This window comes from Melozone crissalis, unplaced genomic scaffold (genome assembly GCF_028551555.1).
Source record: "Melozone crissalis strain CALT ecotype California unplaced genomic scaffold, PUWL_Pcris_2 ptg000016l_1, whole genome shotgun sequence".
In the NCBI taxonomy this organism is placed as follows: Eukaryota; Metazoa; Chordata; class Aves; order Passeriformes; family Passerellidae; genus Melozone; species Melozone crissalis.
The window spans coordinates 32908645-32933857 of NW_026535794.1; the positions used below are offsets into that span (position 1 = coordinate 32908645).

General features: G+C 38.4%; 1 protein-coding gene across 3 annotated transcripts; it reads right to left on the reverse strand.

Moving 5' to 3' along the window:
* Positions 1–232: 232 nt before the first annotated feature.
* On the reverse strand, positions 233–24937 carry TRA2A (transformer 2 alpha homolog). 3 transcript variants are annotated; one of them, XM_054273276.1, is made up of 8 exons: positions 24711–24937; positions 15224–15357; positions 13537–13696; positions 10866–11054; positions 2700–2815; positions 2159–2266; positions 1392–1459; positions 233–1212 (listed from the first exon to the last, which is right to left on the reverse strand). In XM_054273276.1, the coding sequence occupies exons 1-8, from the start codon at positions 24744–24746 to the stop codon at positions 1202–1204; spliced, it is 822 nt and encodes a 273-aa protein (XP_054129251.1). In that variant the 5' UTR covers positions 24747–24937; the 3' UTR covers positions 233–1201. The 3 variants fall into 3 exon arrangements, with proteins under 3 accessions (XP_054129251.1, XP_054129249.1, XP_054129248.1); XM_054273274.1 differs by having other exon boundaries at positions 2159–2263; positions 13537–13702; positions 24711–24935; XM_054273273.1 differs by having other exon boundaries at positions 13537–13702; positions 24711–24935.
* Between the last annotated feature and the right edge of the window lie 276 nt (positions 24938–25213).

Here is a 25213-nt window from a genome sequence, read left to right on the forward strand (position 1 = left end):
TCTTCCACCATCTCACCACAACTCCAGCAAGTGACAAGGATGGCACAAGAGAAAGCCGGACTACCCACCCAGCTTAGCCATCCCAAATAACCACATACTGATTCTCAGGGAAGACAAGGCTCCTGAAAAGACAGGTAAAAGCTGACTTTATCATCCACACCCCAGTATCAAGTACTGTTTAATCTACGTTCCAAAGTGACACAAGAGACAGAATCAAAGACAAGAAACCACATTATCAGTGGACTTAACTTTTATTGAGGGGGAAAAAAAAGGTTTACACATAGCTGTAGGTTTTTCCATCCATACCTCCAAAAGTTCAAAAAGGACTGGAAACAAAACTTGCTCCATCATTATTTCAATACCAAAAAGTTGGCCATTTTTTCTTTCATGAACAGCAAATTATATAACTAATTGCTATGTTCAATAAATATTTTTCTCTTGCACCAATTAAGAGGAAATATTCAATGAAGTACCACAAAGACCCCAGGAATTTAACAATTTTAATTTCAACTGTTATCCACTGTGTAGCAATCCAGAAACTTTTTTCTATAAAACACACAGCCTTAATTTTGAGTGTACAAGGATCTATTCTCCCAGTCAGTCAAATACCAAACTCTGATCTAGCTCAAATAGTCTACTTTCAAAGCAACTACTTGACAAAAAAAAAATTTAAAAATCCTCTGGTTCATGACTATCTAAGCAAATTTATCATTACAGAAAAGACTCAAAGTCATTACTTGTTTATCAAAGTAATAGGTAAACATTTTAACAGAAAGATTAACAAGTTACTTGGAAATACAGGTTTATGTTAAAGTATCCGAGTGTGTATACTACATATGACATGCAAGCTTTAAAAATATCAATGCTCTCTTCTGATTAGTCAGGAGTCCAACTGTTTTAGAAATAAAATAGGAATGACTTCCAAAATGTATCAGCACTTTGGGGTTTTCTATTTTTTTGCTCAAGATGTTTTACTACACAAAAACTACAACAATTACAATATTTAAGAGTATTACAATAAGAAGGGGTGGAAAATAGGAATACTTCAACTGAAAATATGTATATTCTAAATGAACCAAAGACTTGTGAAAGAGCTGTAAGGATGACAAGAAAGGGAAGATGGAAGGGAAAGCAGTAGGGAAGCTAAAGATCTGAACTTTGTATTTAAAAATCAAGTCCTCAACTGTAACTCTTCTGATCTTCAGTAGCGCCCTGGAAAAAACAAAAGATGACACAATTACTAATTACACAATCATAAACTAACTGTACACATTTTCTCAACTTCACTGTGCCCAGCTTTTTTTGCTTTCACATTCAGAATTCCCATTGATCAATTCATATAACAATGTTTATGTCAGCCAGATCCTGTTTATTCACTTGTATTTACTTACTTGGACTATAGGAACGGGATCTTGATCGCGATCGGTATCGACTATAATAGGGCGATGGTGATCGTCTCCTTTAAAGGAAATTAAAAAAGAAACCAAACAACATCCATTATGAAAGGAGCCTTATTCACATCACTTCTACAGAACAGAACCACTTCCTTAGCACTGAAAGACTTGGCCTGCATGAATGATTTCTGCTTTATTTGGCTGTGGCTTATGGTTATTTTAACAAATGCTTTTATATTTCTCTATTTGATGTGTTTAAACTCTAAGATATTCCCAGACAAAGAATTTAATAAACTCTCACTAGCCTTACAAACACATAAAGTGCTTTTCCAGATGCCTACAATTCTTGTTGAACAACATTCTCTGAAACAAGATAACTTTCAAAACAGCAAGATGGTTATGAAATGTCAAGCATTAAAAATCCCATCTACAAATAATCCCTTTTTAAACAGCAGTGTGTATCAGCTGTCCCTGGTTCTATATACAGCATAGAAAAATGAGTTCCCTTTTTATCTGTCCACTTGATTCCTGGGATACATGCTCTACACCTCCTCAACATAGCAAAATTAACCCCTTGCCCAACAGAAAAACCAAATTACATAAACACTGAAGATTCTGACTACTTCAGTCCCATAAAACCTAAGGGAATGAGGCTCTAACACATAACAGACATGTATGCAGAATATTGCTACAAACTGAGTATGTTTTGTCATCTGACTTTCCAACAAATCCACTGTTACAGAAATGAAATAAAGATAAGGTACCTGTATCTGTAGTCATATTCTTCATATCTGTCATATCCTCTGTCATACCCCCTATCATAGTATGAGTCCCGGCGACGACCCGCTCCACCGCCACCACCTCCTCCACTGCTATTAGGGGAAAAGAAAAAACAAAACCAAAACCCCCTTCATATATCTAGTCTTCATCTTGAGTTAAATTATTAGATAGATAAATGTAAATTATTTAAAGTGTTTTTAAAGTGGTCTTGTAGTAAATCAGACACTTAAGACTGTATCACAAAAATATACAGACAAAGTAGTTACATAAAAACACGTTCAAAATCTCCCAGAAAAACGAGGGATTTGATGCTAATTCCCATCAAAATCAAAGGCAAATGGGCACCTTAGTATTTCAGCAGGCTAAGGATACATTAGTTGATCATGCTGGATAGTATTTTTTATTAACAGGTCCTTCAATATTTCTACAAATCAAGATACAATAAACAACAGTAGGATTTAAGAATGTATGTTAGTAATTTCTTCAACCAGAATCTAGCATTCAGTTTAAATCCACTGAACTCACTGTGTTGGCCTGCCCATGTAGATGCCTGGGGTGGGTGTATGTGCTCTTTTGGTGATTGAATAATCCACTCGAATCCTCCTGCCATCCAGCTCCATTCCATTTGCATGCTCCATTGCCTGCAGGAGAGACAAGGAACAGGGATGTGACATCTGCAACCTACTGGTAACTATGGAAGGCTATGTACAAACACATTATTTTCCACCAGAAAAACAAGCCCGCAACTGGTCTTGTTTAGACTGGTTACTAGTGCCCCACTGTGGCGACTGGCTCATCTCTTGTCCCCATGCCTGTGTGCCGGTGGTGTTACAGGGCTGCACTGGGGGGCCGAACTAATGCGACTCTCAATCCTGCTTAAGGGAGCACAGGCTAACCACTAACACAGCCACTCTCCCTAGACTTTATCTTCTACCCATCTGAAAGGCAAACTGAAAGTCAAACCAGCTTTTTTCCGAAAGCTGCATCTTTCCCAGCGCCGTCTCTGCCCCAGAGGGGACGGGCGGATTCAAAAGCTGTGCAAAACAGTGGCTTCCTGTAGGGTGCATATGGCCGGATTACTGCTCGTCGGCTGCCATTTCATGCTCTCCCAGCCTCCTGCCATCTCCCTTACAAGGACCTACTTCAGCAGAGCTTAGTAAAATGGCGGGTTCAGCCTACATGGATACCTAATTACAACCTTCCTCCCCACTCCCTCTCACAATAGCAGCTCGCTTAAGTGATACACACAAGGCTCTGCGCTCAGGCGCCCGTGCCTTCAGAGCTGCCCGCAGCCCCTGCACGCACTCGCTGGGTGTTCCAGCCCCAGCTCCTCCACTCTGAGGATCAATACAATGGCCTTTCACAAACTCAAACCATCAAAGCAAGTTATTCAAAGGAGCACAGTGAACTTCTGAGATTTACATTCATGCAAAAATAACCTAAAAACGCAAACCCCAACAAATCCACAACAATTAATTTTAAAAGCTAATGATGGACTTGAAAGGATTTTATTTTAATTTGCTTTTTGAATTTTAATAGCTTTTGTTATCTGCTATAGAATCCCTGAAATACCAATACACACCACTTATTTCTCAACACTAAACACAGCACTTAGTCCAATACATATTATTTTAATTTTTCATGTCTGGAGAAGAGACACTGTTACAATCTTGAGTTAAAGAACATAACCACTTTGTTATTTTTTTATCTACAAAAAACAAGACACAACCTCAAAACATGAAGGTGGCTCTAAACAGAGAACTTTTTTTCTTCTTTTTAATAATGAAGCATTTATTCAAAAATCTCAACTCTAACAAGAGCCTCACTGAACTTACATACAAATTGTAAAGGAGATACAGAAACCTGATATGCATATGATTTAACTGCTGTGTCCAAACTGGAGGTGACTGATGATCACTGATGTATTTATTGAGAGTTAGTATTTTAGTAATGCTGTTTGTGTCCATACTCTATCGCCACCTAGTGATTTGTGTTCCTGTACAAAACTAACTACATTTAGCCAACTGCAAGGCACAGCAAAGAGCATTTCAAGTCTTTCAATATACACTCAGGTATATTTTGTGACTAAAACACATTCCTCAGCTTTAGTCTTCTAGCCTTAACACCTTTTTTTTCACCACAAGGATGATATAAATGAAAATAAATCTGTGCGTGCATCCTAGGAAAGTATGTGTGCACAAGCCTAACAATGAAGGCTGCAAATATCTGGCTGAAAAATTACCTTTGTGATGAAACACATCTTTCTGGAAATGCAGTAAGTTAAATTGCAAGAAATTTCCTGCAGCATGGCATTTTAAAGTCCAGTCAACAACTTTCAGAATAATAAGCTTAGCTGACAAGAAGCCACCTCAAATCCAGAACATCTGGCGTGTTTGTCTTATTCAGTTAAGCCAACAAACACCTCTTCCAGAGGAAGAATTCTTTGACAGAGGGAGCAGTATAGAGAAGACCAACATACCAGCAAGAGAAATGAAGAATTAATTTTGAGAGCTGGCTGTTTGTTTTAGAAATACCAGGAAATGTGTTACATTTCAGTGTATAAAGATCATGGTTACCAGACTGCACAGAACTCCCAACACCCTAGTCATAATTTCTAATGTCCTACCAAATATTAAAACATTTTCCTTTTACAGTTGTCAGCAATAATTGCCAACTAAAAAATTTAAAAGAGAGAAAATCTTTAATAGATAGACAAAAACAATAAAGCCTCATAGTTCTGACTGCATCCCCAAACAGGAAGGCCAAAATCTACAATTAATAGTATAGATCACTCATATTCAGTAATTAGCAACTGGAAATTGCTTCTAAAGAGAAGACTCTCTGCACCACTCTTAACTGCACACCTCAGGTCTCTGAAGTGCTTACACTGACATTATTAGGTAAGGACTGCTGCAAGATGACAAAAAGCCCTCTCTGAAAACCTGTGTTCATGTAACTGATACAACAGTATTTCTTTTGTATGAAGGCTGTAAAAATATGCAAGTGATCCTAATCACTGCCACTTCTGTGCTTTATTGAAAGTTAAAGTAGTTTACAAGAAAGTTTTGGGGTTTCACAAAATTTTCTTACTGCATGTCATATTCAAAACAAATTTCACTTTCCTTTTCTTGATGGTTTTGGGTGTGCATGACTGCCGTGTTAAGAATATTTCAGTGTCAAAGAGAAAAAATTGCATATTCTCTCTAAAAACGCCAGATTCTCAAATACTGTTCAATAAATTCTCATATACTGTTTAAGATGATGAAATGAAACTCTAAAAAGAAAAAAATCAAATAATATTGGATTTTAAGACACACAACCTCTTAGGAGTCTTTAAACAGTCAATCTATTTTTATTACAACCTAGATTATTTTCTAAATATCTGAATGTTGTTAAAAGATGTGCATGGTTTTTGCAAGAGGACAGTAAGCAAGAACACAGCATCGCTATAAACATATAATAATAACAATTCTAGTTGCAAATTCTATGGAAAACTTGATTTTTGTAGGCTAGAATACACACCTACATGTTTGCAGTCAGAACACAGAACTAGGACTGGGAATGGCATAGCTTCAATCTTGGATCACATTTTTAACGTTTTGGAGTTATAAACCTTCAGCAGACTATCCATAAGAAGAAAACTGATTATCTATAAGGTGTTAATTTCACCAAATGGGCAGCTCCTGAACTACAGTATAATCTCCAGTGGCTCAAAAAAGTCAGAAAGCAATAAATTTAAGAAAGATTTCAAGGTCATTTGATATTTAATGCAGTATGTACTGTTTTCTACATGTATGACCAATTAGGTAGATAGAGTAAAACAAGTTTGGAAACACAACTTTTAATTAAATGTGCAAACTTACATGGGTGGCTGGTATTAGTTAACCAAGAATTCACTAAAAAAATTAAGATAACTATTTCAATAACTTTTAGTCACTACAAAGTTAACAACATACAGACTGAATATGCTTCAATAGCCAAACACAAGCAGTTTATATTGTGACTTATTTTGAAAATATGTTCTCACAACTTAAAAATAATCTCACAAAGTACTGCCTTTTCTTTTCCTCACTGTAGTTTTGGGGGTTTCTTTGTTTTTTACTCTAAGTTCTTGTCTACTGCATTTAATGACACTGAAAAAAACATCATCTCCACTCCATCACAGGTACAGCAAGGGATGAAAGACAATGGATTCAATTCCCCCCTCCAGTAACTGATTACTCATTCACTTCTAGATTTACTGAGAACAACTGAAAAAAATTCTGAAAAAAAAATCTGATGGAATTAACAAAGAAACTTATCTTGTTACACTTGCTGCAGTCTGCCAAGTTCAATTCATGTATCCATTTCACTTTCAAACAACATTCAATTTACATTCTCTAGTTTGAGATTTCAATGACAACTTTTAAACATATACAATGATGAGCTTCAGCATTGATGGATTCAATGTATTATTTTTAAAGCATACTTTAGAGCTTCACAGTCAAGAAACACAGGATTTTAGAGAACCAGAATGAAGAACTGGAGGTTCCTGCAAGTATTAGCAACTTCATGGTATTTCAGAGTCTCCAGAAGTCTGTAACTTCTAATTCCAAACATCTGAGACCTTTTAGTGCTCTTTTCTGGTATATCAAGGGTTGTTTTTGATACCACAAACAATACTGAAGCCATTTCTTCAACAAGCCATGGGAGTTTTGTTCAATAACATTGGTTCTAAGCTAGTCTGCTTGCACCACACATTTGATGTTTTTCAAGTTGAACTGATAAACTCCATTATTATTCTGGTTTTTGGCAACTGAATGATGTTACTGGTTTGTGTTGATTGTTAATGAACAGCACTTCAGAAAAAGGTTCTGAAAAGATGCTCAAAACTTTTTGAAGAACATCTAACTAGCATTAGAAATTCCATATTGCCAACAGCTGCTGTAGCTGATGCTTCTTAGATGAGTTCCTCCTACAGACAGTACATTCATAGTAGCCTCAGTTTAAACAACTAACACTTCACAGTCTGAGCTACTGAAAAGCTGGTTTAGCAGCATATGACATCCCTGGTAACTGTAGTAAGAACCACGTCCCTAGAACAGCCAGCACTTTTCACTCATGATTTTCTCAACTTACTGTTAAGTAAAACCCTGACACAATCAATTCCTCCTCCATCAACCTAATTTTTTTCTCATCCTAGTACACAGAAGTTAGTAATCCTCTTAAACACAGAAGGAAAGTCCTTATGTGATGGGCAGATGAATATCCTCTATAATTTAGTGAAAACATTGCAAAACAATATTACAACACTGAAGACTACATAAGAGAGTGTGAGCAACAAGTGTTGAACAGATGTTTACAGATATTGCCCTTTGCATGGTGTGCACACAAAGGACTTGCACATTCTGAGGACTTGGAAAAGGGTGGCCAAGACAAGACACTGCACCACCTAAGGCAAAAAAGAAATACTAAATATTTTTAAAAAACCAACAACTACTTGAAATAAAGTAACTTTACAATAAATTAAACCCATGATATACCCATTATAAAAACAGGCACATAATGACAGAAGCTTTTCAAACAGGCTTTGAACAAGCTGACAAGAACATTGGCACAGCAAATCCTCAGGCTCCCATACAATCATTAGACATTCATCAGTTGTTTCCTAGACATCCATCAGTCCTTGACATTTACTGTCTGCTATCACACTTTGAACTGAAGACAGTGTCCACAGCATCTTCAATATGGATCAAAACCTAAGAATCCAGTCGAATGTTTTTTTGCAAACACTATGCAATAAAAGACATCTGATGGAAAAGGAACCTTCTGTCTGATCATGAAGTTTCATCTTAACCTTGGCAGGGTTTCAAACAGAATAGAACATATTCTACAAGAAATCTCCTGGCCTGGACACATGCTTTGAAAACTTCTCTCTCAGTCCTGTTGTAGTGGAATGTCTGAAGCTACTGTGATGCTTTGGCAGCTCCTCTGTGTAGTAGTTATCAAAAGCTAAGCTTCTGTTCCTCTTTATAATCAAGATGCTCATGAACAGCTAACAACAAGGCTGCTATGGTGTCATGATCTGAAATTTTAAAACAGTTGAAGTAAAAATACACTTTAAAACTGCCCCTTCTGTATTTTTAGGACACTGAGAAGTATCACCTTTAAGAAATGCTATTTTACATTGTCTTTGGAGTTCCAATACATCGATCTAGTTGACAACTTAAAATGTCTTTACCACCATATGGCCACTGCACAACTTGGTTTCAGAATCACGACACAGCAACACTTTAACTAGTTCAATAACTGATCCAGCTTGTAAAAGTGGTAGGATGACAAAGATCCTGAGGGATTTTTAGCTGCACGAGAATCCATGCACAACTGACAGTAATTAAGTTATGAAAGCTTAAACATAACTACTCACAATTAATTTGATGTAAAATTTTAGTATTACCTGTATTTCAGAGCAGGTCTGCTGAGAAGCTTCCCTATGCTAGCCTTCCTGAAGGGCAATAGTAGAGACTATGAAAAATCCAACTTTTTCTCTGGAGTTCTACTCCCATTTAATCCATCTATCTTTATATGGGGTTGTAATTTAGTTCAATATATCATCTCTTTATTTAGATGTTTTGGATGTTGAAGGTTTGGGATTCTGGTTATGGTTTTTGGTTGGTTGGAGTTTTAAAAATTATTATTATTTTTAAGAGGAGTTAGTTATTCAGAACAGAAGTAATTCAAGTGTCATTACCTTCAGTCTGAAAAGTTGAGTATGCATATCTTCCAAACACAGAATGCTACATTTCTTTCAGTGTTCTTCTACAGGGCCTGTTGCAAAATTTCACACCTACAGCTATCTAGCTATGTGTCTGTATATACCTACATTTATGTATCTCCCCTTTTTCTACACCAGCTGCCACATTGTCATCTTCAAATCTGTCCTCAAGGTTCATGAAACAAGTCAAATAAACAAGTTTTGCTTCTGTCCTTCTTGTCAAAATATTTCAGTTATTTAAATTCCAGGTATTGGGAGACTTTGCATCCTTTCCCCCTTTTCAGGCACCAATCCGTTGGAGAAAAGAAAAATGGGTTTAATTACATTCCAAATTATTTGGGTTCCTGCTTATGGCCCTAATCTTTACTTCTGTATTTCTGAATGGAAGTAACAACTCTCTTTGCTTTCCTTTGCATTCCAGTTTCATAGCATCTGCCAAAACAGCTTTATGCTAAACAAATTACTTCATGCTATTTACATGGAACATTTTAAGAAATGCATAGTATCACGCATGACCATTGCCCGTGGCAACCAGGGAAAAAAACCTACCTCTAAGGACATATGAAGCTTTTTAAAAAAGAAAAAGAAAAAGAAAAAAAGCTGTACCAGCAGACAAGACTGGTACATGGATGTGCCAAGGAATACTTGCAAATATTTCAGATGCAAAATGTTTTACAAAATAGTCACTTTTTCAAAATCCCAACAAATTCAGGGTGCAAAGAAATACAGGTCTAGAAGTCAGAACAGAGCAGCCATTAAAGACAGATGGATATACAACTATCCATCCCATTAATCTCTTGACCAACCTCTCCAACTGAGACTGCAGGAGAATACAGAAGGGACACTAAAGGAAGCTTTGTGTCCTTTTACTTACCTCTATAACTTGCAACAAGCACACATACATACATCTACAAGACTACTCTTCCCATAAACTGATTCTGGATCATACCAGAAGGCAAACACAAGAACTTAGTTCAATCAAGTAATCCAAGTTTTTTTTCATTTAATTATCATCAAGTAGCAGCAGCATTCTTATTTTTCAGCTCCTGATAGGTTCCAGAGCTGTCATTCTCCCTGCCTTCAATACTACATGATCTATAAAGAGAGGAGTCGTATTTAATACCTCCTTATAAATAAAACCTGGCAAATGCACACAGAATCAAACAGCACATCTGCCCAAACCTATTAATCCATGAACAAGATGAAGTCTGTCCCAAAGAAAGAGATGCACACAATGCAGACCTGAAGTAGTTTTTAGAGGGTGTCTTTACTTTTAACAGCAACTTTATCCATGAATGGTAAAGTTCACGGTATCATTATAGGGACAAAAAAACTATTGCTTAATGTAAATTGTGGTGGATCATAACACAGGCTGCTGTTCATATTCTTTGATTCTCTCCTTACAGATCCATTATACTAACAACTCAGTCTAGCTATTAACAGCTATCTGTTAAACAACCAGGAAAGCAACTGGCCAAGGCACAAATCAAGACAAACCCCACTGTTTTTCAAATGTACAATGACATGCCTAAAAGGAGAAAATACACAAAGAATCACCAGAATTTTCATTCAGAAAACAACTTAAAACTTTAACTTCCAAAATGTCTCAAAAATACTTCAGATATAGAAGCCTTAAAGATTTATTTGCATTTTGAAGTAACAGACTAAAATCAAAGTCCAGAGCTCATTGGTGATTTACTATGATATTTAAGATATTGAGCATAAGCTTATGCTCAATATCTGCCCATGCACCTGAACTCAAATGCTTCATTTGTTTAGAACTGCCACATTGCTTGAACAAAGGATTTAAAATTAATCTCAGCGTGAGAATCTGCTAGTGAATACACACTCAAAAACTTGTTGTTTTTTTTACAGACAGTTAACGAAGATAATGCATAAAGAGCACGCCTGAAAAAAGTAGCAAAGCATGCATTTACCTCTTTAGAGTCATCAATTCTCTCAAAATAAACGAAAGCAAATCCTCTTGACCGTCCAGTCCGCTGATCATAAACCACATTGACACCAGTGAGAGGTCCGTAACGGGAGAAGACTTCACGTAAATCTCTCTCAGTAGTGTACAAACTGAGACCAAACACTCCAAGACAGGTATTAGGATCTGGATTAGCCTGGTAAAACAAATGTTCAACTCAATTAGTTTTATTAAACCCATTAAGCTTTTTCTACCTTGCCTACCTAAAGATTGCATGGATCTCCAATAAACAATTAGTTTTCGTTTCTAAAAAATTAAAATTTGAATATTCTTATATCAAAAATTATCAATTATAAAAAATTTAATCTGAAGAAAACTAAACAGGTAATACACAGTTTAACACATTGACAGTTATCATTCTAATTGTAAGATTGTTTCCAAAAGCAACTACTTTCATGGTTTTAATTTTAGAAAAAAGACCAAGACAAGTTTCTCATGTTGGTAAAAAACAGTTGATAAAAATTATCATTCTGATATACAGAAAAGCTACAGAACAAGAGGAACCCATGTTACTAGTATTTCATATTTAAACGACCAAGGGGCAGACACCACACACAAATCTGTGCTGCAGACAGGTCAGCCAGCCTGAACTGCCACCTTCAGCCCTCTTGCATGGTCATCACTATGAGTGCACAGTGCCTCCAGCTGCCCACACTACATAGGAGCACTTGAGCTCCTTCCTAAGCACAGGCAACTGAACTATAATCTAGCTCCTACTGAAACTTCCTCCACCTCACCACTTCCTAGCCAATACACTGAAAGTCAATATTTACACTTGTAAGTTAATCTTTCCACTTGTAAACTGGATGAAAGGCACCTGATTCTTTCATCTAGAGAGCAACAAGTGTTGAAGGCCAGTTCTGTGAAACTGTAATCCAACAGCATGCATATTTCTTTAGCACAAAACTTCACTCTTTATCATGATGTGGGATACTTAAAAAAATTCACTTCATCTAGACAAAGTCAAATATGTAATAGTACAAGGTACAAGTTGTCTTTTAGGTTCAAAATTTCTTTACATGCCAGAGAATTTGTATCTAATGCCAAATCCTCTGTAAGATTATTTTGGTCAAAACGTTTTTCATGTTTTCCAGTTAAGGGTCTGGCACCTGTACTACCAGATGCAGCAATTTAAAACACCAGCAACAAGCACAGAGATTTATTGTTTCTGCCAAAATAACAACTGGAAGCTGACACAACTGAAAGTTGTATTTCAGTTTCAGTAAGTCATCTATGAATTATAATTTATGCCTCAGTGCCTGCTTTTCAGCCTGATTCAAAGACTGAAAAGGTTCAGATCTTCTGTCATATTTTTTTCACCACATTTGCTCAGGAACCTATTGTGAAAATAAGATGCCTGCACTATTCATATATTTGAAATTCCTTTCTTTCCATTTGTCAAAGTTCAAACTTCTGTTTTAAGACATGAATATTCTGCAACTCCACACTATAGCTAAAGAGCACAAGACCTGGCAGTTTGTAACTCAAAAGTTTGAACTATACACATCAAGATTTGTATTTTTTACTCCATATTTCAATGGCACTGGCAACTATACTAATTTCATTACTAAAATCCTGTAAGTATAGTGAAATCTGTCATTTAAATAATTGTTCAGGTAAATCCTCCCCACATCCATACCTGTTGCATGTTTTTAACATCCCTCTTACACTTAAACCCCATGAATTCTTCCAAGGCAAGAGACTACTGAGATCAGTCTGCAGACCCTAAGTGCCAAGTGACAACTACATCACCACTGGAGGGCCTAAACTGATTGTGGAGGACTAAAGGGCAACTTCTGTATTAGGTTTTTGTACTGCCTCCCATCAACCCAGTATTCAAGCTCTCTCTACAACAAAAGAAGTGGCAAAATTGCTTTCCAATTCTCAACCCCAACCACTCTGCTGTTACAAAGAAGGACACAAGGAGAAATCTCGGAAGGACAGGATTAGTATTTTAGATTTTGGTTGGTGTAGCTATACTTCCTCCTGCTCATACAGAGACACTTCTCATCTATATTTTGAAAGACTTACTGCACCTCCTTTCCACAAATGTAAATTTTTCTAGTCTACTATAAAGATTTACTTATTACCTAATAACACAAGGCTTTACTTCAAGGTAAATCAAATGAAACAATCAGAAGCCTAAAATCACAAGCAATCTCCAACATACGCTCTATAAGCAAATAAACACTTGAGAATTTCCTTCTATGGATCCCTATGTCAATCTTATCAATACTTTCAGGTTGCCAGCACACACAGATGTGGTCTCATTTTTGTAAAGGTTATATACTTTTTTAACAACAACAAAAAAAATCAGAACAGCTTAACTTCTAGAGCTGACTGAAGCCAAATGTCACCATACCTGCACATACTGACTTGCAATAGAATGTTTTTCAATTAAATTCCACAACTTCCCTGCCACTTAGTTGCAGGCCCAAGAAGTAAGCGCTCAACTGTAAGGACAGAGATTGCTCCACACACAACCCCCACTCCCATCCAATCCCTGTATCCTCCAGTGACAAACCAGCAGGTCAAACTCAGCCTGCAGATAACCTGGGCTACCCTGATACAAGCAGCAATTGTTTTGTCGATACTCAGCCTTTCTGAACATGACATACTCTGCTGCCAGTGTGCCTTCTCCTGTTGGACATTGGCGAGTGACTGCGGCTCCTGCGCCGCCGGTACTCGGGTGTGTACGATCTGCTTCGAGAGCGCCGCCTGTGGGAATGCGAATGGGATCTGGAACGAGTGTAACGTCTGTGCGAATGCCTTCTGGACCTGGATCTTCGACAAACAGAGAGCCTTCAGTCAGGGCAAATGTGTATGGCCATCATTCATTGAACTCTAAACAGTACATTTTCTAGAGAAATCTTTTCTTAGACGGCGTCTACAATATTAAACCCATTAAGCTTTTTCTACCTTGCATACCTAAAGATTGCATGGATCTCTAATAACCTGCTCGGTAGCAGCATTTTTAACTCTTTGAGAGTAGTTCTGACATACACTGAGGATTATATTCACAACAGCTTTCAGCAATTTCAGAGGTTAAACTTACATCAGCTTGGCTGTAACAACTGCACAGTGGCACAGAAACTAGATATGCCACACTGTAAAGTACTGTTTTGACTGAAAAATTGAAATATCTGGCAGGACTACAGTGCTGCAATATCTACAAGTAAAGTTTGTCTAGGCATGAAAATTACTCCAGACCAAAAAAAAAGCAAACCCCAAACATCTGCTCTAATCCTCAAACACTTCCTTGCAAATGCCTTGTTGATAATAGTTGTTTAAAACAGGTAGGTAATCACCTGGCTAAACACTGCAAGAAACTGTCAGATGAGTTGAACTTGGGCAATTCAGAGCACAGCAACTCTTTCAGTTGCTCTGGTGTAAAGTGTATAGATAGAGAAGATGTATTACTGATCTCTCCCAAGAACTGGGAAGGAGAGACAACGTTAAGACTATTTCTCTTTCCCCTCTAGTGCTACAAATGCTGTTTTCTGTTTTCTCTTGTGGTTGGTTAAAGAAAGATTCAGTAGCTTTCCCCATTTTCATCAATATGTTGCTAAAAGGGAATAGAGAAGATAGGTAACATAAACCAGGTAACATTTATGGCATATTTAGAGAAAAAAGCCTAAGACATTTCTCTTCTGACCCATGCAAGCTCCATCAGACCTGAAAGTTCTAAAGCTTTACCTCCACACATCCATACTTGGGGTAGAGAAGGACAGAGAAGACATGTGCAACATTGAAAAATGAATTTAAATATTAAAACTCTCATAAATTAGGACCACACCCAATTTAAGACATAGTTTTTGATTATATTTTTAAAGCCTCCAATGAAAGAATGTCCAGAACATTCACAAACACTGTTTTCCAGTATTTCCAACAGTTAGACAGCTTACTCTTTTTATGTAACCCTGATGCCTTTGCACCAGGTCTCACTTGACTTTTTTTACCTCCCCCCTAAAGGAAAGGTCCACACAAGAATTTCCTCATAAACAATTTCAGGAGAAGGAAGCAGCTTCACAAAATTGAAATGCAATCCATTTTCTATCTTCTGGAAGAGAGAAACCTACATATTTCAGCTGTGATTTTTTAATTATAGTATTTTCTCTATTTGTATCCATGAAATAATTTCCCAACTTTGTCCACCTGTATGAGCACAAACAGGCAAATTAACATATCCCTGTTAATATATCCCAAAAAGTTTGTAATTATTAAAACAGGGGAAAAGAAACTTCACCAACCTACCAAAATAACAGCAGTAACACTGAGCTGACATGAATAACTTTCTGAACTTACCTTGATTTTGATCTTGACCTAGAGTGCGACTCAGAGTGTTTGGAAGCCCTCGATGGACTGCGAGATCCTGACCTGCTCTCTGATTTTACACGAGCAGGACTCCCAGCTGGAGATTTTGACTGGGAGCGAGACTCCTAACAAAAAAGACAGTATTAAAAATGGTATTGGTTGTGTAAATGCCTAACTCCTAACATTTAAAGTACAGTAATTCTATTATATTGATTGCTCCTGAAAAACAAATGGTTAGGCAATACCCTCCAAAACAAATTTCGTTTTGCTAACCCACTGTTAATATTGTATGCTCGCCTCAAATAGGTCCCTGCTTGAACCAGATCACCAATTCTCTATTAACTAAGTAATCATGCAAATTCATCTACAACTTGATCATACAGACACTGGAACATAAACCATACATTTACTTAACCTAGGACCCATTCATTCTTCCAGATTCTTTTAATTCTACTTCACTCTTGCTTTCTACTTTTCTTCATTCTTCATTGAGTTTTTCATTTTTCATACTTCGTGTATTCTTCCCCAATTCAAACAATTCATTATAGCCTTAAAAAAATATTCAAGTGCTTCTATCTGACCAATCTTCTGTTCAATTTTTTCCCCCATTCAATTTTAATTTTCTGATCTTTAATACTTTTCATTAGCCTTCTTTTATCTTGATTTATCTTCCACATTCTTGGAAAAAACTCTTCAATTTCTTCACGAACATTAACCTTAATGGAAAAAGAACATTTAGTATATTTAAGCACGTGGGGATTATAAAACTCTGCTGGAGTTCAGATGTTATCTACCAAATTGAAAAGCCAGCAGGTAAAGTGCAAGAAACTATTTTATAAAACAACTTTTTAAAAAAATTATCTTTAAAACTGTATAAGTGTCTATGTTCTAACAATAAGCTTACTGAGTTCTCAGTGTTTTACTGCATTTGCAAAGCTACCCTCCTCCCCTCTGAGATTTTTTTGTAAGATACATAGATACACTAAAAACTAATTAGCACAAATATATTGAAGTGTTGATATCAGTGATTCCCCCCCCTAAAATAATAACTATGTGCTTCTCAGTATTAAATATCCCAAATTTTACTCCTACAAATTACTAAGACATTCAATTCAACAGAATGGCCAAAGATTTCCAATCAAAACCTATCTATGCACATACTTACTCACAAAACACATGCATATAGGTATAAGCAACATAAATTATTATTCTTCCTACTTTTTCTTCCTCATTGTTATCCTGTTTTCCTTATATAATCCATATAAACTAAGATGTAGAACCATATAGTTAAAGCAATCCAATAGAAGTAAAAACAGGAGGGGTTTTTTTCTTGCATGGTAAGGCACACAAGAGAAAAACTAGGAAAACAAGCAAACAAAGAGCAGGTTAGGATTTCCTCACATTTTATAGTGTACAGCATTTCTAGGGAGCTTAGCTATAGAAACCCCTACAGAACAGTATGCTATATACATTTGTAACTTCACAAAACACTTAATGAAAAATGCATACCAAGTTCCCCTCCCACAGGTGTCACATTTCAGGTTTATTTGCACGATTTCTCCGTCTGACTGTCTTCACAATTTTTTCTCTTTCTTACTCTACCTATGTCTACATTTGCAGTTTCTTTTGCAGTTAAAATTGTTCACTACCTTGGGCTGGGGTTCTTTTTCAAAGATGTTCTCTTCATATTTCCAGACAGTAAATTTATCAGAAACAGAACCTGAGAAGCTCCTTACTAACAACTATTGCAGCCACACTACCATTCCCCTTTACCTCAATAAAAAGGACAAAGGACTCATGGAGAAGGTCGCCTACTAGGATGACAGGCATTGCCAAACTTTAATAATGAAGGCCAAATTCAAAGCTTGGCTGTGAACAGCGGCCCATACAACCCTTATGAGGATAGCTGTGTACTGAGCTAACTACAGGACTTCACTGAAATAAATTATGTACATGCCTTTAAATATTACCAAATTCGGTAGCTTGACATTTGGAATTCACTGTTTGCAACAAACAAAAATTTCTCTTATAACCACTAACATTATTTTTTATCACCTCGCCTCTTTGTACTCTTCAACGTCTGACAGCCTCTTAAATTCTTCTCTTTATAACTCATCACTTGCAACAACTGCCAATTTCTCTGGGAACTATTTGTATTTCTCTCCCTAGTAAAAAATGATCAGTAATAAAGAAACACATTCAAAGTTACATCAGATTTTAAAAAACATCCTTGAATATAAAAGACAAAGAATTCACCCTCCTCAGACACTCCTTCGTAAGGATACTGCATTGTCCATACTTTTTACATCTGAAAGATCAATTCTTGAACGAGAACTCTGGAAACTTGAACAAAAATACAACCCCCACCCCATCCCCAGAGCCTGCACAATCTACAAGTGTTGGGAGGCGCCAAAAGTACCATGGACACAATTGCTCAAGTCAGCTTAGTGTTCTTAGCTATTCAACTGAAGCATCTCAAAACACCACCCACAGAGTCTTTAATAATATCAGCTATGACACCAAATCTATATAAAGTTGACAAAAGCAAATATTACATACTTCCAAATTAACCTATATGAAATTATCTGTTTAAGTCCCTTATGGGTTATATTCACAAATACACAACTTGAAAACTGCAGTGACAGAGGGGACCATGTAAATTCTCAGAGATTCTGAACTTCCTCAACCAAGTAACTGTGGATAAAAACTGCAGCTGAAGAGAGATTACCTGAGAGCAGTTGCACACTGTCACTGGGAAGCAATTACATCTCATCTTCTAATGCAACATAGTTCACCCAGTTACAACTCCTACAATGCTTCTAAAGGAGGCTAAGAGAATCACAATAACTTGCAAAAGTTTAAGGACTTAAGGTGATGCTGACAAAGTGCCTAGTAATATTTATATCAGCAAAACTACAGGGAGGGATTAAGGGATTCAGAGCTTCAAGGAATCACAAAGAGATTTTAAAGAGTTTTTCTTCTCTACTTACCACTATAATTAAACAATTAGCAAGCTGTATATTAGTCTACACCACAGACCAACCCAATTGTTCTTCATGAACCACTTATATCTATTCTGCAATACGGATGACAAAAGTACTCACTCTTAGTATGTCATCTTTAACATAAGAAAGCAGACAACTCTATTACCCCAATGCACTGAAACACCTCAGTTTTGTACCAGCCTTAAAGCAACCCATGCATTCTCATCTTAGCTCTGTTATTACCACAGAAACTAAATATTGTGTAGGAGAGAAAAGACTGAAGTTGCACTTTGGATCATCAGCACCACTTTCTTATCTTTCTGTCCTAGAGATCTTTAGTCATTCAAGGGCCACAGATGAGACTCAGTGTAAACTCAGCTCCTCATCCCACCAGCTTCCTACAGACAGTACCTATCTTAATGCCTTGGGCTTCATTTTGCAGCTGTCCAGTCACTACTTTCACCCTTGCAAACTTGTAGGCAGATAGTTTGACATGGGGATAGTGAATTATCTAAATTTGCTGCCACTAGAGTCTGCAGGAAAAGAAACAGAACTTCATAATATTCTTCAGATCAGACTTCCCTTTCAAAATAAACCCTGCATCTGCCACTAACACTTTTCCAGGAAACACCTCTCCCCAAAACACCAAAAAACCCACCCACACAAAAAACCCCAAACACCCTCCCCCCTGCCAAAAGTAATTACAAAAAACTGAACTCAGTTGTAAGAGTGTGCTTCTTCAGAGTAAGATGTAGTGGTTTCCTCAAATAGACACCAGGAAATGGGACTAATGATTCACCAAGAATTGGAACTTGGAGCCAAAACTGTAGACAAACGCAAAAAAACCCCCAAAAATTGCAGATTCATTTACTGATTCTCTGGATAAAATGCACAGCTAGAAGCATTTTAAGAGAGTACTGAGGAGTACTTTTAATCCTTGTTACCTTCCTTCATTCCCAGGAAGTAACAAACCAAAGTGACATAGAAAGGATGTCTCCTCCACCCCCACTACTCCATGATCACATAAACCCCAACACTGAGCAACTACCAACAACTTTAGATGATCCATCTGAGCCAGGCATCAGTCAGTCCACCTATTTCATCCTTACTGATAAAAATGCTTAACTGATCAAAAAGTTCTATCTACCACTTAAATTCCTTGTGTCTTTCAAAAGAAATCCTACTTTCCAATGTCCTTACTGCTTTAAAAGCATTTAAACACTTTTATGCAGAGGAGAATTGCAGAAGTCTTCAAGAGGTATTCTTTCCATTTACCACCCATCAAAAGAAGATATGATAAAGAACATGGGGGGGACCCACAACAAACAAAACAAACAAGTGACCAACCAACCCCTTTATCAAACCAACCAAACAAAACAATCTCATGTTCTTTCACACTACTCTTCTGTCCTGAACTTGTCATGCCTTACTCTAACTCTCACCTTACAATTTCAGAGTATGATGAAAGGCTATCAAAATTTAGAGTGAGATGCTAACTAAAAATAATGACATAAGTTTAAACTAAGCTTTCTATAGCTAAGCATGGGAAAAAGCCCCCAAAATATTAAATCCCACAGAAATTTCAGGTGAAATTCAATTGACCTGGAGTGAAAAGAAAAGGATAGGACAAGTGGTTGAGCAATACCATTTCCAAAAATCTTGTTAAAAACTCCTACCCAAAGTAAAAAAATAAATGAAGTCAAACTCTATTAAAAGGGGACAGAAAAATATAAGCAGTCAAAAAAGAAACATGAATTTAGCAGCAGCCCACATTCACCGGATAAAACTGTTAAGCTAGTGACATCCCATTTATGAGGACAAGATTATATTTTGGCAGGAATCTACCAACCTTCTTTGAAACTCAAAAGAGAAGTTAAATCCTTTTTGTTTCATACTGTGATCTGTCACTATACTAAAAAAAAAAAAAGGATCCCTTAATTAGCTAATCTTCTATGACTATGACAATAGTACACATAATAAGCTTCTGTATAAAAAAAAAATCTTTTAAGTTGTTACCTAGAAGACTAGAAGACATGGATATTTTAAGTTACTAACATAAGCAAACTCTATTTCTCAATGGTCCCACTTATGAAAAGAAAGAAAAGGCTTCAGCAATAAACTTTTTGAAATTACAAGCTCATCTTCTCACTGAGGCTTGAAAATCACCTCTTCAGGGAGGGTTCTGTAGTCATTCCTCTACCAGACACGGAAGACAGCAAAAAGAACGTGTTCAAAAGGAGTGGTTTTCCCAGCTGGCACGGTCCAGAACAAGGCAAAATTTATGAAGCTTGGTTAAAACAATAAAAATGAAAAATCAGACTTGCAGAAGAAAAGCCTCACACACACTGTCATTAGCCCCTGCAGGTGATCACAGCACTCTCTAAGGGAATGCAGAACCCCTGAGCACCAGCAGTCCATTGTGCTCGAGTTTGAAAAGGTGTGGGAAGCAACATTCCTTCCTTTCCACAGAGGCAGCAGGCTGCCACTGCAGGAGAGGTGTAATGCAATAGCTAAGCAAGCCCTTGGGGTTTTTTGCCAAAGAAATAATCTCAAAGTTGATCAGATCGGTAATTCCATAGGTATCTAGGTATTTTGCATCCAAACTTCACAAAGCAAACATAAGGCACTCTCCCAGCTAAACTAACCCAAAAGCCACTCGTGTACCTATGAAATTTGCATCCTCCACAGGATGGGCCACGTGCAAACTCCTGCATTTCTTGAAGGGGTTTATTACATTACACCATTTATTCCACTGTAAGACCCTGCACACAGCAGGACCATTAGAATGAAGCCAATCAATACAGAGTTGTAAAATGGAATTTTACCTTTGTTCTGATAAAAGGTTTTGCCTATTTCGACAAACAACACATTAATACTGGAGAAAACTACTAAACGGTTAAGATTACAGAAATTAAATGTTACCAGAAGCTCAACAGAAAAAACTGATCAAAGTTTCAAGTGGAGCTACTGAAGTGCAGGTTTGTTCAGACTCCCTTCTGTTCATTGCTCTGGGAAACATCTACTGTTGGAGATGAAGGGGAGAACGACCATCCTTTAATGCATCGAACTCCGACTTTATTGATCAATCCAACACCTTAAATAACAGTGCTAACGAACGCCATGAATATTCTGTAATCCAATTTCATGATAGGCTAACAGAGAAACTTCTAACCACCCCTCTTGTTTTAGAATACCTACAATTGTTTATTAAAAACAGAAACCAAAACAGAAACCAGAAACCAAAACAGAAACCAGTGTTCCCAAAACTTCTACATCTGTTCTCAGGATGGCAGGCCTTCCCAGAGACGGTGTTCTGCTTGTTATGGGAAGACAATCTGAGAACTCCATTGTTTATAGAATGATGCCTGAGAGAGTCTAATTGTTTATACAAATCAGAAGGCTGAGAACTGTTAGAAACTGCTTTACTTTTCCCTTATACTTTTCTCTCAATTGTATGTCTCATGGCCTTTTCTTTAAGTCATTCCTGAAAAACTCTCCAACAATCTACAGTTGCATCACGGATTGAACACCACATAAACAATAGCCTAATAAAAAAATAACAAAAAATATGAAAGGAAGTAAGAGTTGCCTGCCATCTGACAGAAATAAAAGATAAAAAACCCTCATTTGTCTAATCTGCTCACAAAAAACATTCAATGGTGATAAAATACTTTGATGTTTCCAAAGCTAAGTCACTGGATAAGAAACACAATTTAAAATAGTTTATTATTCTTAATGTCCATAAACTTAGCTCTAGCACATCCATTGTATTTTTAATTCCTCTGTAAATTTCTTCCTATTAAATCACCTTGCTTGAGAAGGGGGCTTTCTTCTGTTCAACCAGCCACAGTCTTAATAAAGAACTTGCTTGAAACAAAGTTGAACTTGCTTGAAACAAGTTGAAACAAAATGACACAAAACCAGAGCAGATGTTGATTAGTCTGAGCATATTTGATATACATGTGCTTTAAAAAAAAAAAGTCAATAAAGGAGTGAGTTCAAGAAGGAAAAGCTCTACAATGATCTCACACACAATAATTTAGAAATGGAAGTTTTAAAGAGTGCAAACTAAGCAATTTCATTGAAAGTTATTTCCATAATTATTAATAACCTATTCAGATAAGTTAATACGATTTTAAAATCATAAATTAGAGGCAAAGCACATACAGTATCTTACTGTCGATAAAATTAGCATTTAAAACAATTCTGCTGATACTCAACTTTCACTGAAGTGCTTTTGGGACAACATGCATTTACACAGATGAAACATAAAAGACCTTAAACTAAACTTAAACCACCCTTCCTCTCTCGGCATTCAGTTTTTAAAAACACATCACACTAATTAGCACTTAAACTGACAGGGGGTGGAAGAACTGAAAGGGTACTCAGAATTCTTATTCGTGCCAAATTCCATGAAAACAAATTCTTTACGAACTTTCTTGCAGTTTCTGCAGCTCTCTCTCTCAATGAAAACTTCTGCTTTCCTCTCAGGGCCCAGTGCCTGGATGTAGCAAACTGAAGCACCAGGACATTCAGTGTCTGACACAGTCCTGTCTAACTGGGAATAGCAGACTAAACACTACAGCCTCAAAGTTCTGTCTGTTTAATTTTATGCCCGTGAGCACTTCCAATGGAAATGAAAAATAAAGCATTACTCTGAAATAGAATTCCTTATTTCAAGAATATTAGTACCATCACAACAAAGCAGTAATACTGAAGAAAAAAAAACCAGAAAGGCTTACAAATGTTCTTCAGTAGAACCACAAACCCCCCAACTAGAAATCAACCAAGTACCTGCCATTATGCTCAGGTATGCCTTATTGATTGAGAATTTTCAGTGTAGGGAGCAAAAACAAAAGAAGTTTTCCAAATGAAGACTCAACATAGTCAGCAGCTCTTTCCAACAGGTAAATTTTCCATCACAAAAACAAAGAACAACTGATAAGCAGAAGTCACAGAAACTGCTACTGCAGGACTTTTCAGGCTTCATATTCTCTCAAAACATTTTACTTCTACATCTGGGAGGAGGTGGTGTGCAGAAATGCTGAAAGTACAGAGTTACAGCAGCTTTGTAACAAAAACAACAGACCCATGAAAGAGCCCAATACCGATGTTCTGACAACTAACCTGACTCAATTTCTTTCCTAACAATAACCCAAACTGAGAATGCACACAAGAAAATAATCCTTAAAGATACAAATCTTGACTGTAAAACGGGAGATTACAGTCATCTTAAAAAAGAGAAAAAAACAACCAAGCACGCTCACTGCTCAAGTTTCTGAAACTTAGCTGTTTCCCCTTCAAAGATCTGTTTATTTACCCCAATGCTGCTTAGCTACCCAGCCACCTTTTGTCCAAGCAATCAACACAAGGCAAGGTTTTGTTTACCTCACGCGAAGAAGCAGCAGCAGTTATTGCATAGCTAGGTAAAGAACTTGCAGTCTATAGATTGTTTTTTAATCACCACAAAAATGGCAACAATAGTAATGCAAAAATAATTTGTGGAAGGTAATGCCGTTCTTCCAAGATTTTATTGCTCGTTTCCCCAGACAGTAGCTATATATGTAACTGCAAGGCTGCTGTCACTGGATCATCAGTCACCAAGAGGATGCTCAGGTGTTCTTCTAAAAACTCTCTTAAAAGAACAAACAAAAAGAAAACCTCTGCAAAATTAAAAAAAAAAAGTAAATTGTGATGGAGGAGCACACATTTTGTTGCTGTTTCAAGCAGCTTCTAATTCCTGCTTGCCTTGATCATCACTAAAAAAAAAAAACCCAAAACCAAAACCATAAAAACAATAAAAATGGAAGGGACCTGTCACACGTGTATGTGAAAACCCGCAGCCATCAGAGGGAAGACACAGGCCTAACGAGGTTACAAAGCCACAGCAGCACGCTAGAAGCCTTCAGCTGCACGATCGATGACTTTGAATGGTTTAATAACGACGGCCGAAGCTCCCCAGTGGCGGAGGGGGCCCGGCCCGAGGCAGCTCCCAGCCAGGAGACACCGCTCCCCTCGCACAAAAGGACGCGCGGCTCCCTCCTCTTTCGGGCGGGAGGAGGCCCCGGCGGCCCGGCCGGGGGAGCGGGAACGGGCAGGACAGCGACCCCCGGGCCCGGCGGCAAGCGGGCGGCTCCGGACCGCGGGAAGGGAGCAGAGCAGCGGGGAGGAACCCCGGGGCTCCAACAGCGCTGTCTGCACAGGATCAGCCTGCGCTGGCCAGGCAGGGGCCGGCCCGCAGCACCGGGAGCCGGCGCCCTCAGCCCGCCGGGGCGGTGGGAGCAGGGACCGTGTGCGGAGAGACGCGGGCAGCGGAGAGGGACGCGGGTCGTCACCCACGGCCCAGGCAAGCCTCGGGCGCCCGAAGGAGCCATTTTAGAGCCAAGCTGCGCTGCCCCTACCCCCGCTAGGCCCGAGGACGCCGAGTGCCGCCACCCACCGCCCCCAGGGCCGATCCCCCCCGCGACACGGCCCGCGCAGGGGAGGCCACTCACCCTCCCCTCGAAGTTGTTCTCCTCCACGTCGCTCATGTCGGCAGAGTCCTGGCCAAGGGGCTGGGGCGAAAGGGGGACGCTAGTCCCGATTAGCAACAACACCCACGGCCGCTGTTACCGCCACCGTTACCGCTATTGCCGCTATTACGGGCACTACCACCACAACCACCTCCCGCCCGCGCCTCCCGCACCGCCGCAAAATGGCGCCGCCGCGGCCGCTCCGTCTGCGCCCGGCACCGCGCTCGGGGCGGGGCCGCGCCCGCCCCTCACAAAGGAGGCGACGAGCGCTGCGGGGAGACACGTCGCGCATGCGCGCTCCGCCGGCGCGGGAGCGAGCGCGCTGCCCCGCGGCCCCGCCCCGGCCCGCCAGGTGCGCGGGTGTTGCTGCCGAAATGTGGAATTTGTAAACAAATGTTCTTAAGAAAGGATGTTCTTTGATGTCTGATATTCGTGAGCTTTCAGGCCTAATGAGTAAGAAGGGAGATTTAATCCCTGAAACAGGC

Excerpts from the sequence above, each read along its gene's own strand:
- TRA2A (XM_054273273.1), bottom strand. The coding sequence starts at position 24,746 with ATGAGCGACGTGGAGGAGAACAACTTCGAGGGGAGG. Across the intron at positions 13,703-15,223 it reads AGGTCAAGATCAAAATCAAG|ATCCAGGTCCAGAAGGCATT; the intron begins GTAAGTTCAGAA and ends TGTTTGTCGAAG. Across the intron at positions 11,055-13,536 it reads GAAGGCACACTGGCAGCAGA|GCTAATCCAGATCCTAATAC; the intron begins GTATGTCATGTT and ends TTGTTTTACCAG.